This window comes from Perca flavescens, chromosome 3 (genome assembly GCF_004354835.1).
Source record: "Perca flavescens isolate YP-PL-M2 chromosome 3, PFLA_1.0, whole genome shotgun sequence".
Classification (NCBI taxonomy): domain Eukaryota; kingdom Metazoa; phylum Chordata; class Actinopteri; order Perciformes; family Percidae; genus Perca; species Perca flavescens.
Window position 1 is genome coordinate 31,530,367 of NC_041333.1, and position 15,634 is coordinate 31,546,000.

At 40.0% G+C, this 15,634-nt stretch overlaps 1 protein-coding gene across 2 annotated transcripts in view; it reads left to right on the forward strand.

Moving 5' to 3' along the window:
• Positions 1-14,260, forward strand: part of sorl1 (sortilin-related receptor, L(DLR class) A repeats containing) — a 94,124-nt gene extending 79,864 nt beyond the window's left edge. For both annotated transcript variants that reach the window (XM_028573713.1, XM_028573714.1), the window contains exons 33-48: positions 55-183; positions 677-803; positions 1,077-1,246; positions 1,665-1,777; positions 2,212-2,316; positions 2,540-2,606; positions 3,337-3,419; positions 3,508-3,598; positions 3,719-3,909; positions 5,015-5,134; positions 6,017-6,181; positions 6,594-6,768; positions 8,690-8,796; positions 9,101-9,293; positions 9,448-9,660; positions 10,489-14,260. In XM_028573713.1, the coding sequence (XP_028429514.1) occupies positions 55-183; positions 677-803; positions 1,077-1,246; positions 1,665-1,777; positions 2,212-2,316; positions 2,540-2,606; positions 3,337-3,419; positions 3,508-3,598; positions 3,719-3,909; positions 5,015-5,134; positions 6,017-6,181; positions 6,594-6,768; positions 8,690-8,796; positions 9,101-9,293; positions 9,448-9,660; positions 10,489-10,556 (2,117 nt within the window). In that variant the 3' untranslated portion in view covers positions 10,557-14,260. The remainder of the gene's footprint in view (positions 1-54; positions 184-676; positions 804-1,076; positions 1,247-1,664; positions 1,778-2,211; positions 2,317-2,539; positions 2,607-3,336; positions 3,420-3,507; positions 3,599-3,718; positions 3,910-5,014; positions 5,135-6,016; positions 6,182-6,593; positions 6,769-8,689; positions 8,797-9,100; positions 9,294-9,447; positions 9,661-10,488) is intronic.
• The last annotated feature ends 1,374 nt before the right edge of the window (positions 14,261-15,634 follow it).

A 15,634-nucleotide genomic window follows, 5' to 3' on the forward strand; every position in this document is an offset into this window, starting at 1 on the left:
TGCAGGTAATACAATAACAAGACCTGTAATGTTAAAACGATCCTCTCTCTCCAGCCACTCGTGGGCCTTTGTTCTGTGTTAATGGGACTCGCTGTTCTGATGGTGAAGCCTGCGTACTGGACAGTGAGCGGTGTGATGGCTTCCTGGACTGCTCTGACCACAGCGATGAGGACAACTGCACCCGTAGGTCCCAAATACTCTCACCATGACCAAGTCTGTTCACATTACATACACGTTGTTAGAATTAGATGGCTTTGGGGCGGCCTCTAGCTCACCCAGTAAGAGTCCTGCAGCAGCGCAGGTTCGAATCTGACCCGCTGCCCTTTGCTGCGTGTCATCCCCCATCTCTCTCCCCCTTTAAGGTCTATCCACTGTCATTAAAGGGAAAAGCCCCAAAAATTTATCTAAAAAAAAAAAAAAAAAAAAGATTTAGATGGCTTGATAATATGACCTTTTAATAGAAACTCACATGTGAACCACTCAATGTCCGGTCTATTGTAAATGCCAGTATGTCTACTTGCTACTTACTATACTTAAGTAGCATTAAGTATATTGAAAGTGGTGCAATGCTGCCACTTGCTGGCTGTTGGTGTTGATTTATTTTTAATTTGTTAAAATTAAACTGAGCCATTGCAAACATAATAATCCATAAGGAGTCTCTCCCTCTTTCTTCCAGTGGACTCGCTGGCCTATAAAGTCCAGAACCTCCAGTGGACACCAGACTTCTTGGGTGCCATCACCCTGACATGGTCTCGCCCCAAAAACCTTCCTCTGGACTCCTGCTACTTCCTCATATACTACAGGTGAGCATTAGCTGCCGGTAACTTTGCACCAGCTGAATGTTTCAAGATGTTTTGCTGAAAGATTGAAACAGCCATCTATATTACAGTTGTCACACTACTACTGCAATATGCAGTTGATATGATTATTGTCATTAAAACTTGTTATCAGCATTTGCTATTCCACACTGCCAAGAATATAATTCTGCGTAACACAAACTCCTCTGGGCGCTGCTCTCAGTATCATAACCGGCCCTGGTGCCTTAATGTCACTTTGTCTCGTGTTTTTGCCTTCAGGCTCGTGGGCACCCAGCAGTGGACCATTATGGACACTCACAGCAACAAAACCAGCTACAAACTGACCGTGCTGAAACCAGACACAACGTACCACGTCAAGGTGCTCACTCAGTGTCTCAGCAAGCTGCATAAGACCAACGAGGTGATCACAGTCAGGACACCAGAGGGCTGTGAGTATCCTACGATCAATTTACAGAGGTTCCTTTTCAGTCATTATGACTCATATACTTTCATACTTACTAACTTACATCTGCAGTAAGTCGCAATCCTGATATCTGCTGATGTTTAAACTGTCAACAGATGTGCAAGAGAAATTTAAATATCCAGTTTGTTTTAAGTTAAATCTACCTTTTTATTTTTGGGTGGTTTTCTTGTACTTTGTTTACTAATCTAGCAGGGAATCAGTTTGACACAAAGACTGACAGTCCTTTGTTGCACATCACAAACACCCACCTTATGATGTCAGATAGCTGCCACGTTCATCCTCCTCATCCAGAATAAAATGTGAAACTGTCTTAAGCTTATTTATACTATAATACTGTACTATAGTACATCTTTTCATTGTGTTTGTCCGTGTCCGTCCTGCAGTGCCCGACCCACCCAGGAACCTGCAGCTGTCTTGTGATCACGGTGAGGATGGGACAGTGGACGTTTCCTGGAGCCCTCCTGACAAAGGACACGGCCTCATCAGAGAGTACATTGTGAGTCCTCTTCATCTGCATTAAACTGATTCACATGTACATTTTTTGTCAGTATAATTACCAAAACAATCAAGGCCATTAGTGAGGAGACTCCACCAACCTGCCAGCGCCTACACTATACTGTATTTAAAATGATTGGCATGGTCTGGTTGCTTTTGATTGACTGAGCTTTGAGACTTTCTATCAATCGCAGATGAATGACTGAAACCAAACTTTCTGCTTACTGTATTTATTTTACTTAGCAACAAGGTTATTGTTGCAGTTTATATTGTCTCACTTGTTTGATAATTATTCCACATAATATATTTTATTTGAAAATGATGTATTACGCTGTCCTGTGACACACCTAGTATAACAAGCTTATGGATTGTAAATTTCCTGTCAGACTTTTCTGCCTCTTCCTTAACATACCTCCAACTACTGTCTGATGTCAGGTTGAGTACAGTGAGCAAGGAAGTCTTGATTGGACGTCACAGAGATGCACAACAACCAACACTGAGGTGAAGGAGCTACAGCCACACATTCTGTACAGGTTCAGGGTAAGTCACACACACACACACACCACACACCACACACACACACACACACACACACACACACACACACACACACACACACACACACACACACCCACACATCCACTATGATAAAGTGGTTAGAAAAAAAAATTAAATAAATGGTGTTTTCCACAATCAATAATGTTGTGATATTATTATGTACAGTATGTTTAAATGTTGGCGTTGCTGTGATAATGTTTCCCAGGTGGCAGCAGTGACCAGTCGAGGTGTGGGTAACTGGACCGAGGTTAAATCCATCATGCCTATGAAAGGTAAGTTGTTCCTCCCAACAGCGTCACACACACACTCTGGTTTGAAAACACTGGCCCCTGCTGGTGTCTACAGGTATTTCAGGTTGTACAGGTGTTTGAAACTACACCAGTGTTTGTAACTTCACGTGTAATGTGAATGCTGCAAACGGGATTGTTTGCCATCTCCTGCATTTGTCTCTGCCTGTTCTTCAGGGAGTGCAGATGTTTGTCTCAGTCGTCAGAAATAGCCTAGTCTCGCTTTGTCAGAGGTCTGGCTAGTCTACTCCAGCATTCCTGGATGGGAGAAAAATGCTCTTGTTTAATGGCATTTCTTTAAACCAATCACAATCGTCATGGTCACTGGGAAAAGCCACGGTGCCTCTGCAAAATAGCCTCGGGAAGGAACTTGTTTTGGTGGAACATGTGTACGTTCAAAATTTGTTTTAGTCATGCAACAGAAACCTCAGATTGGACAGATAGTCTAGCTAGCTGTCTGGATTTACCCTGCAGAGATCTGAGGAGCAGTTAACCATAGTCCTCAGAAATCCACCAGAGTTTAAAATTACAAAATGGAAGGTAACGGACATCCGGCTGAAAAGAGTGAAATCCTGCTGCTGCAGGCTAAATGAAATGCAACTAAATCTCCCTGAATATATTTCCTTGTCAGCCATCTGAAATAAAAAAAATATAATATATATAATATAATTAACCGTGAAATTCCATTTTGACACCTGCTCTTTCTGTGCTGCAGCTCTGCCCCCACCCTCTGTGATCGCTGACAGCATCACAGCCGACTCCATGAGCCTTTCTTTCAGCTTCAACTCCCAGTACGACGTAAGAGCACCTCTTCAGTTTGTTACCTTAAAAGCTTGTGTCCCCTCTGTATTAGCACAACTGATGGGGTTCTTTCTGTTTCCTGAAGGTGAAAAAGTACATAGTGATTCTGTCCTGGCAGTTTGACACCCACGTCAAGGAGAGTAGGAACTACACGGTCACAGAAAGGATCCTTAAAGGTACTGTTTGTGTATGATTCTTTAATTAGGAATATTACATGTTTTAGTCAAGTGCTCAACTATTTCTTCCTCTGAAATTCACTGTTCACTTACATGTTGATGTCTCCTGTCTTTTTCCAGCTACAAACCTGACAGCAGGGACAGTGTATGAGGTGGCTGTGTGGGCTCACACCAGTATAGGAGACAGTCCCACCGCCCTGTCCCATCATCAGACCACCGGCACCCAGCCAGACCGGCCCCTCCTCAAAGCCCGGGCCCTCAACCAGACAGCTGTGGACTGCGGCTGGACCATCAGCAGATCCCCTGCTCAGGTACAACAGATAGCAGAGTTTGACCTCTGACTGGTACATAGTATACAAAAGGTTTATCAGTATGTCATGATGTATGCAACAATAGATCTCCAAAAATAGGTCACAGGATCAAAACACCAAAACATTTCACTAAAGTTGGAAATATTATTTTGAACTTTGAGACAGAAATATGTCCTTAGAATTATGCTTTTATGCTGAAACGCTCAAAGAAGGCAAATATATATAGACTTAAAGTTATGCCTGGGTATCGTTCAAACATTTTCGATACTGATACCGTGACTTCGATACCAGTTCCTAAATTATACTTTTTTCGGTACCAATTTTATAAAATCCGATTTAACAAAAGGTAATTACAATATTACACATTACGGCACAAATCTTTTTATTTCTTTCTCAGCTCCTACTACGTGAGCCATATTTCTTGAATTTTTTCCTGTGTGACTCTATGACATGTAACGTTAGGCGGACAATCACAAGCTTTATTAGATCTTGTTAGAAGTATGCTGCATGCTTATTGGCTCAGTGACGCTGATGAGATTTACTTCTAGAGGGATTGAAATTTGGTATTGAATGACGAGGCATTTTTTGATATTCGATACTAAGGAGGCAATTCAGTGGGTGCCTAAAATTCTAATTCGGTACCCAGCCCTACTTACAGTATAGACTCACTTTAAGTGTTATGCTGCATTGTGTGTGGTGCCCAACCTATGAGTCAGGACCCTCCAGAGGAATCGCAAAATAAATCTGAGGGGTCACAAGATGATAGACCGAATGAGTGTTTCTTCAGGCCTTTAAAAAAAATACTAAAATTAAACCACCTGAAATAGGAAAATCTCTTCTTGGCTAAACTGCTCACAACATCTCATAGACAACCTGTTAGGAGGGATTGTAAGTAGCCATTGCTTTATTTCAAGAGATCATAAGCCTAAAAGGTTGGGAACCATTGCACTGTACTGTAAGGCCTTTACGTTCTTAAAAATGAATCACATTTTCCATATCTGGAAATGAAACTTTGATATGGTTTTATAAAGAAAAACTCACTCACCAAAAAGCCCTTTACTGAACCACTTTACGGAGTAGACACTTGTTTTATGTTTGTGTGTAGGTGTATGGTGTGTTTTATGCCACCTCCTTCCTGGACTTGTACCACAGCCCTCGCATGGTCTCCACCACTTCTCTCAGCCTGACAGTCACAGTAGACAGTGATGAACAGTATCTCTTCCTGGTGAGTCTTCTCAACATCCTACCAACTTCCTCTAAGCTCTAAACTATTCCACTCCACTCCAATACCTCATGCCATCAAGTGTGTCCTGATCTACTTATTATTTTTGGCTTTGATTATAATGTTTGAGTATCTGCTGATAAGGAAAACTGCACCAATATCATTGTATTTTTGTGCATTGTTTTGCGCAGTAAAGCTCAAATCAAATGTTAATTCAGGACAGACGTGAAACCTCTTTCTGGCAATCTCTCTGTGTTTTCACACTGAAAAGTTTGTTCGTGCAGCCAGATTTGTTCCAGCGGAAATGTCTGTGGGAAGATAACGTGTAACGCTTAAATAACAATAATGATTATTAACAAAAATAATAGCATACTGTGCAGGAGGTGAACGGTAGGCTTTTTATTTTATGATTTTGTCCCTGTTTTTGTCTTTCTTTTTCAACTGAATTTCATATTTATATTTTGATATATGTATTTAAACCAATGTGTGTTTCTTTGGATGCGTGTGTAATGTTTGCTGTGTTTTCTTTCCCTTAAAAATGTAATTATTGTTTATAGGTGGGACGATAGGGGCAATATAGGACACACAATTAAAAACCAGCATGTAGATAATATAAAATAAAAATAATAATATACTATATTCATGTCTGGTATACATAGGTTAATTTGCCTCCCATAGATAGCCATTGTTGTATTGGTTATATTAATATATGCAAATCATGTTAGGAGTGAAGATGTATTATATTGGTCAAAAATGGCCAGGTTATATCAAGCTATTGTTATGTTGGTCCATTCCTTTTCTGTTTTATTCTCTTCCATCACTCCATGACTTGTACATTTTATGATACAGAGCATCTTGATGGTACTTTTTGTGGTTTGCCTTCAGGTGCGGGCTGTCTCTCCCTTCCTGGGTCCTCCCTCTGACTACGCTGTGGTGAAAATGATTCCCAACGAGAGGCTGCCACCAAGGAATCTCCATCGTGTTCGAGTAGACAAGACACAGGCCATGCTGAAGTGGCAGCCGCCCTACGACGCCCCAAACACAGCTCTGGTACAACAGTCTCGTGTTACTGTGATGGTGATACATGATGATAAGCGTGAGGAATGGGACCAGAAGGGTGTGTCAGGATACCTGCTATTGTATTCCCAGAATCAGTTACTGCTGATCTTCACACCTGCACTGATAGGTGCCTTTAATCCAGCAGCAGGACATTTTTGGGAAAACAATCTGGTTTAAAATCAGGATCTCACCAGTAGACAATCTGTGTATTTATCTGAATAGATTTAATAGTTTGCATCAGTTACCTGAATAAGTCTAAACTGAATGTGTTCACATTGTGTTTCAATGCATCTGACCTCAACTCTATCATCTGCTTTGATATACAGTACAAAGAACGTCTTGTAACCCTATGTGTTGTGGTGGTGCCTTACTCTCCTCTCTCTGGCTGTCTATGTATCTGTAGACGTATGCGATTCACGTGCGGGACGTGATCCGCAAGGTGGAGCGGGACTACAAGCTGACCACCCAGAACAACACGGTGGAGTACCTGCTGAAAGGCCTGGAGCCCGGAGGAAGATACAGCATCTCTGTCCGCCTGCGCAACATGAGCAAGGAAGCCAGTTTTACTCTCAGCACAGGTACACTCACAGGACTTAGAAGGATAAATGCTAATTTAGCTTCCTTTCTTTTCATTTCATTTCATCAGAATTAACCATCCGGGCGCCTGGGTAGCTCTCCTGGTAGAGCCCACGCGCATATATAGAGGTTCACACCTCGACCCAGCACTCGCGGGTTTGACTCCGACCTGCGGCCCTTTGCTGCATGTCATCCCCCTCTCCCATTTCATCTCTTCAGCTGTCCTATAAAAATAAAGGCCTAAAATGCCCCAAAAAAATCATCTTTAAAAAAGAACTAACCATCCTACACAGCCTGGTAATGTGCATCACAAGTTACAGCTCATAAAAGTATATTCGTTTAGTTTGGTTTATTAGTTTATATGTTGTGGACAGTCCCCTTTAATTAACTGCACAGTAAAAGGAGCAGCTTTAGGCTATATAGCTAATTTCCAGCTGTAGTCCCAGGCCAGCTGACAATTAGGCATCCTAAAATACAACAGTTAACAAATTAAAATAAATTACATTACATCTATAATGACAGCGGGCTTAAGACATACAAACAAGTGGCACACAGACGAGCAAGCAAGCAAGCACACACAAGCAAGCACAGATGCAATACAAAGGAGACAAGGGAAAAGAGAATAGTCACAGAGGCCACATTGAAAGCACATACAAGACATAACATGGAGGCAGGCAGCAGAGATGGAATATAAGTTGATTAATTCACCCTTTGCTAAGTCCTGCCCCCCTTTGTTGTTGTCCTCTGGCTGCATATGAAAGCCACATAAAGAGATTTTAAATACGCACTTGATGGCTACATATATGGTTTTATGCTAAAAGAGTCCAAAGTCAGCATCGTCACCAGGTAATGACCCATAAAGAATACATATTAAATGAGCAGCATTGTCCTTGTATTGCAGTTCAGAGCTAGTTAGCTTTAGTATTGTAGTACAGTATTATAAATAAAAATGTAATTTACATAAAAATAAAAATGTTATTTCATTCTAACATGGCCCCATTTGGGTGCATAGTTTACTCTAGAATTGTTTTTGGACAAGCAACGAAGAGGTTACACTTTTGCTGTATTATTTTGTATCAAATAATATTTTCCTCTTTTATGAGAGAAAAGTATTTGAGAATGAGGACTAACCAATATATTGCCATCTCCTTTAATGAGTTTGACTGAGTCTGCTCAAGTATAGTTTCCTCAATCCAATAAAGAATAGGGTGGAGCTGATAACTTAAGCCTACACTCTGATATAATCATAGACAGTATATAGAATGGACCAACAGATCCTGTTCCTCTGGACGGAGACCAGTGAAGGATATTAGAAGCACTTTTCCGGTAATGGCCAGCTTTACTGCGCAGCCTCCAACTGAGAGAGACAACGTAAATGTGATGTGAGCAACGTGTCTGAAAGTTGTAAGTCTTCTGGTAGCTGTGCCAAGAGAAATCTCAATCATTCCCAGTCTTACAGAGACGGAGAGCATAGGTATATGTAAGGAGATAACATAGACACAGGCTAATTGTTGCTAAGTAAAATGCTAGTTAACATTAGTAATTAAACCACAAACAAACAGCTTATGCTCAGTTGCTGTTCCGAGGAGGGTTTAAGCGAACCGTCAATTGATTGGTCAATCAACAGAGAATGAAAAAAAATATCTTTCATTGCAGCCCTAATTACAACATCTGTTTCACTCTGTGCAAATACGTACATGATTATGGTGGGTTACTGTAAATTGCGATCTGTATGTGCAAAACTGATTATGATTTTGTGAAACACATTCCATGGTACTGTATGTATTTGTAACTTTGGTGCAGTCTCATGTCTTTCAGTGATAAGAAATAAAGCTCCCACCATACTCAAGTACGACTATATAAGCTATATGTGTCTTTACAAAGAAATGCATTGCTTAAAGAAGCATTCTCCCTCTGCTGCAGTTCCTCTCCCAGCTCCTGAAGCCCTGAAAATCTTGACCGAGAAAGATCATGTGTTCCTCTTCTGGAAGAGTCTGGCTGTCAGAGAGAAGGGCTTCAATGAGAGCAGGGTGAGACACCAATGACCAATGTCTTGGGTTTTAAACAGTGTCACTTTTTCTTCCACCCTGCTTGTGTTCTAACTCTCTTTTCCACACACTAACTTTGCATAGAGGGTTTGATATGAGTATCTACCACTGTACTTGTCTAGGTATAGGACTCATATTTAATTGTATACTTCTAGGGAATAATTATATTCTAACCTAGTGAATATAGTCTAATAACAGTCCAAAATGAGCATAATTTGTAATTCTTTTAAGTTGTGTGGTTCTTTGCTCATAATATCTTCCATTAACTTGTATATGATGTTTACAGGGTTATGAAGTGCATGTGTATGACAGTGTGACCAACCAGACGTCCTACCTGGGAAACACCACAGAGAACTATTTCCGCATCAGCACCCTGCTGTTGGGACACAACTACACTTTTTCGGTGCAGGCCCGCTGTCTGCTCGGCGGTCAGCTGTGTGGGGAACCTGCGCAACTGCTCTATAACCAGATGACAGCCGGTAGGAGAACATACATACATACACACACACACACACACACACACACAGACACACACACATACTTACTTTGAAACATGAGCTCTAGCAAAAATCAGCAGATTTGGAGGAAAAAATAAGTGCAGTGAGTTATAATGTTACTTTTCCACCTGTCCAGGGGCCAGTGATGCATCCCACGGTGAGGGCCACTCAGGAGACATGGCGGCGGTGGTGGTCCCGGTCCTCTTCCTGTTGCTGCTGGGGGTGTGCGGCGGCTTGGTGGCACTCTACATCAGACACCGCCGACTGCAAAACAATTTTACCGCCTTCGCAAACTCCCATTACAACTCCCGTCTGGGCTCTGCCATCTTCTCCTCAGGGGATGAACTGGGTGAGACAATCAAAATATCTTGGTAACCGTGTCAGCCTTTGGGCCATCCAGGCGCTGGACAGCAGACACTCAGAGATCTGACTGTGGTACTTTAACTTGACTGGGCACTTCAAGGAGTGCAATTTACAAGATTGATGAGTGTGAGCCTGCTGCAGAACTCCTATTGGTTGGTCAGATTGGCTGTAAAGTGTTGAAGGTGGGGATTCTGAGGGAGAATAAAAAAAAAAAGGAAAAAAAAAACTACTTGTCACTGACGGATGGAAAAGGCACCTTCATGCTCCATGTGAATTGGAGAAGGCACAAGTATGGGCAGAAATTATAGCATTAGAAAACTGAATAGGAATTTGTATTGTTTAACATTAGTTTGGAACTGAATTCCAATAAACTTGAAACTGTAATATTATGCAGTTGAATTCAGTTGCTCTGAAAACAACATTATATCCTCACTTCAACTCTATATGCTTCTACATTCAGTTCTCACCATTCAAATTCAGTTCTTGCAATTCTATTTCAGTTTACTGAGATACAGATCCGGTCGTTGAGGAAGATCAATTGAGAGCAGATTCTGCTTTGGTTTCCCCCAACCCTGCTAGTTGTTAGCTGTTAGCCGCTTCACTATGTTCACAAGTTACGTAGTTGCTAACCTTGTTTATTAGATTTTTTGTGCTAAAAAAAACATTGGCTAATATGGGGTTTGTCACTACAAGTGACCGCTTTACGATGAACATAGTAACTGTGATCCATTATTAATATAAAAAAAAATATTGACTCCTACAGGAAAGACATTTTCCTTAACATCCCTCTCTCTTTTTTTCCTTCCCTCTCAAGGTGATGATGATGAAGATGCTCCCATGATCAGTGGCTTCTCAGACGACGTTCCCATGGTCATCGCGTAGCAAGACGTCCCTCCATTACCTATTTCTCTCTTCCCTTCTCCCCTTTTCTTCTTTATTCCCCATCACTCCCCATCAGTGGCGCGGTACGATGGAGTGAAGGTGAAACAGGCGGAAACTTCGCCATCCCAAATACGTTGATGATAGCCACCCCGATTAGCAGGAAACATGAAGAAAATTGGAAAAGTGTAAAGAGAGAAAGAGATATTTTTCAAATATACAATGCACTTTTTTTGGATGCGCAATAACTTATTTTTTATAATATTAAATATATATATATGGGGTCAAAAAAGGACTGTGAGAAAGAGGTGGACACTGAAGCAAACTGTGAAGGATTTGAGTTTGTCGAGCACGCCAGGGAAAGAGAGACCCTATTTGTAATGCAAACTCACTATCCATAGGAGTGGTTCATTGCTTAAAGCCAAATCAAGCATCCAGAGACTGGGGTATAGAATGCAAAAAGACACATAGGAAAAACATACAGATATATATAGACAAATGCTGTATACAATATGTACAAATGGAAAATATCGGAGCAGTGATGATTACATATTTTGGTAAAAGTACAGTGTGTACAATAGTAGTATATGTAACATTGGAGCCCAGTGAGGCAGTTGGAAGAGCTAACTGTGGATCATGTTTCATCACTTACAGAATCTGAATTGTTTGTCTATTTGAATGATCAACAGTTTGGAAAACCGCTGATTATTGTAAATGCATTAACAAAGTATATTGGATTAGATAGATACACCTTTATTTTCCACCACCAGCACACTGTTGTATGTCTGTACGGAGAGGCAACACATGAACCATGACACGAATATTCCTGGGGGGTGGGGGAGAAGAATCCCTCACAGCATTGTCGACCTCATCAGTCCTATTTGTAAATATTGGCTTTTATTATGTCCTTTCCTTGTAATGCTGCACCATATCATTCTGTAAAATGTGTTTTTTTTTTTTTTTTTTTTTTTTTTATCGTTTCGGACCACAAATTATCGTCCCCAGCATTTTGCCATAGCTGTAGTTGTAGAGGAAGTGGGTTCTCAGGGAACTGTGTCGGAGAGGACACCAGCGCAGCACCACCATCACCACCATGGCTTAGGCAGCACTGTCCATCTACTGTTGAATAGGTACAGAAAGCTTTGATGAGGAGGAGTTGTGGGTGGAATGACTGGCAGACACAGATTATTGTCAGTTGTGATGAAGAGTCAGGTTCAGGCTCACCATCCGGTTTCGAGAAACATTTAAAGGGGTTGATTCAAACAAAAGAAAACATGTTTTAACTCACCTGTTAGTAGTATCTAGTAATGCAGATAGTTTTGTTTCAATCAGTAACCTTTTTTTTGCCCCCAGTTATGCAGCCGTACATTTAGCACACATCAAACGCAGGGCACATGAGTACAACACTAAGACCAAAAAAGCAAAGAAAAACATAAATACACAGTAAAAAAAAAAAAAAAAAATACTCAGTCATTTAAAAGGATATATAAAACGATAAGTTAAACCATTATGCAAATGACTGCCTTGGTTATTTTTTTCCCCAAGTTTTTAGATATGTCTGAGATTTCAACAGCAACATGTCTTTCCAGAAACAGTTTGTTTGCTACTCAATATCAATTTTCACCGGACTACTACTACTACTACTTTCTGATTAGAAACTAGCACCTCTAAAAACTGTTGATGCTGTGGTTTATCCAGAGTAAGCACCTGGTCACAACAGAAAGTGGCAATTAATTAGCATATTATTGTGAAATAGGTGGTACTAGACGTTTGTTGACTACTTGTGGGGCTAGTTGGGAAGTTTCTATGGCTGGGAAGCTAACCGGTGTTATGCTAGCTAGCTGGTCATGTGCTAGCACGAGCCAGCCACAGGAGCCAACCGAGTTAGATAACTAATCCAGTGCCATAAATACGTTTTAAAAGGTATGCCAGCTAGCTAGTAGCGTGATAGTTAGCTTGGTCACTAACCAGGCTGAAAGTAAGCTCTGCATCTCTCTGTTCTCTCTCTCTCTCTTTTTTTAAAAATAAACTTTATTAGCAAATTGTTTTAACAATAATACAAAAGTGCTTATCATTTAAATTACGTTTTGTCATCAAAATGCAGTTATATTACAAGTACTAAAACAAAAATGTTTTTTATTTTCATTGTCCAATCATTTTGTCTTAATTATCCACAGTGCACTTGTTATGTCCGACAAACGGTCCAAAACGCAAAGATATTTTGTTTACAATCCTAAATGAATTATAAAAGCAAGTACTGTGAATGTTTGGCATTTTTAGCGAATCCACTGATTGCTGTGATTCTATTCAAATTAATAGATTTTAAAAAATGTTTCTGTTGAGTATTTAAATGTAATTGTTTTATCATTAGCATCACAAAATACATTTTAACTCACATGTATTGTGTTGGTGTGAAAACCTGGTCAGGCTAGACACTACTAGGGGAATGTGACAAAACATGCATTTGTTGTAATTTGGATGGTCCCTTAGAAGTACCAGTAAGTAGTACCAGTTGTATATAGAGAATCAAACTGTTGCACGTAAATGTATCAACACAAAAAACATTTTAGGGAAGCATCATCTTTGTTCTGCTCCTGCCCCCCTCACCTGACCCTATACTGTAGTCCATTAACTGATATTTGTGTTTTGCCTCTCGGCTTGAGCCATTTGAACTGATGGTGTTCTGCTTTCTATTGATCTTTTTCTTGTTTTGTTTGTAAAGATGCCTTCATGAATGTATTTTATATCTGTACTTTTTAAGGTACTGTCCCAGCTCATTATGCTACTATCACCGCCTGTGAAGTTAATGCACACACTCTGGTTTCACCCTTGCTACAGTGAATTTGTAACCCATTCATCACTGTGGACAACAGACTTTTTGTTGTTACTCTGTAGAGTGGCTTCTGCAGACAAATCTTACAAATCTGTTACAACCCAAACCCAATTCACAAAACCCAGAGCAACAAACCATTTTTGTCAGGAAGAGCCTAGATATTTCCTGCATCATATTTTCTCATCATCTTATTGTTCCAAGCTCATTAAACGGTGTCTGTTTCCTCAATACTTAAGCTTGATTTCATGCAGCTCTGCACTCTGTTTATGATGTACTTTTGTTTTGTTTTCTTGGCCTTAAAAAACAGATTTTCTGGCATTAATGATGTTTTTTGCTCTGTGGAGTTTCTGTTTTCTGATTTTCTGCCACATAATGCCTTATTAGAACACATTGGGTTTGTATGTGATGTACTGTTTGTATGATAGAACACAAGTGCACACACGCATGCATACACACACACACACACACACACACAAATGCACACGACTTGAGGCTAAGGAGGCTGAAGAGGGGGAGGTTACTGTTAGGGCATTTGGTTAATTTTTGTCCGATCACTGCTCCTTTCTGCGTCGGCTGCTGTAAGCCAGCCACTTAGTCTCTTCTTAGTCAGGTTTTACACATGTACAAAGTATGATTATTGGTTATTATGTGACTGTTTGCTCCCCACTTGTCTTAATGTTGACTCTTGTCAAATAGTTTGCTTCAAAATGTTGTTTGCCACAGAGTTTGATCATGTTGGACTTGTTGGCCATGTTTGAAGATATTAATGTCTTGCTTGCTTATCTCGGAGGTTGCAAGAACAATGAGATGTTTGGAAAAAACAGTGAGGTGTTTTAAAACCACTTATACTGGAATAAACTTGCTGAAAATCAAACTCTGTCGTCCCTTTCTTTTATTCTGTATATATGTTGTTATTCTGTATTTGATGAAAGTGCAAGAATCATGAACACCAACATACAGTGTACAGATGGCATGCCTGTGCCTCCCACGTGTTCAGCTAGGCATGAAGATTGAACTGTTTTATGAATGACCCTGGTATGGAGCCTGAAATGTGTCTCCAGAGTGATTCTAGAGGTTTTAATACTAACTATAATCAAATATAAATAAATACAACTTAAAGGCATAACTAAATCAAGTAAATCCACAGTGTACAGTCCTTAAGTAAATCCAAGTAAAAAGAAAAAAATATAAAATTCTTAAATCCCACACAATGGTCCTTTAAAGACAGAAATGGAAATTATCGGGAACTATTGGAATGTAATATAATATTCATAATTATGTTTTCAATGTTGCAACCTCACTGCTAGATTTCACTAAATTCTACACACTGCTCCTTTAAAAAAAAGACATAGTAAGGCAGTAGTAATAAATTAATAATTGAATATTAAAATGGTATTATAAATATGTTTCACGAGTCACTTGTGACTTTTGTTGCTCTTTTTATATCCCATCTTACAATTCACTGGTTTCCTGCTTTAACATTTATATATAGTTCCCTTTTGTGTGGAAAACAATCTGACTTATTGCATCACAGCTCAACTAACGTTACCAGCAGTCAGCGCCATCTTTGAGGCCCGATGCCAAAGCAGGGCCACTAACATCACCTGTGATCCGACCCACCCTGCTCACCACCTCTACCATCTGGCAGGAGATTCCGATATTTTGGGGAGGGAGGGGGCCGAGACGAGATGTGTCACCTCTGTCAGCCCTTCTGAGTTTGCAGGTATGATATACAAGCCTGAACTACTAAACAGTTTCTTCCCCCAAGCAGTGAAACTGTTCAATGGTTCCTAGTCTCATGTCACAATTCATCAAAATTATTTATTTATTGATCTATTTATTACTTAGGCTGCTAACTTATCAGGAATGTGCAGTACAATCTGTTAACTGTTATGTGCATTATCTACTGCTGGGACTTTGTCACTTATTGGTCTTATTTAACTGACTTTTTAAAAATCAATTTTTATTTTTTTTTTTTTTAAATTTATTTTTTAAATTTTTAGTGTTTGTTGTGATTTTTGGTGTTTTTTTAATTCTCAGGGAGTACCAATGTAATTTCATTGTAATACTGTCAGACAGTGGTGCAATGACAATAAAGCATATTATGTCTTATGTATTTTGTGTTGCAATATAACTATTATTTGAAGTCCAACGCACAAAGCAGCTTGAGCTCGGATTGGCTGTTTTGTTTTGCACGGGTGAAATGGCACCTCTGACAATGTCATTAACCATTTATGTGTAGCCTACA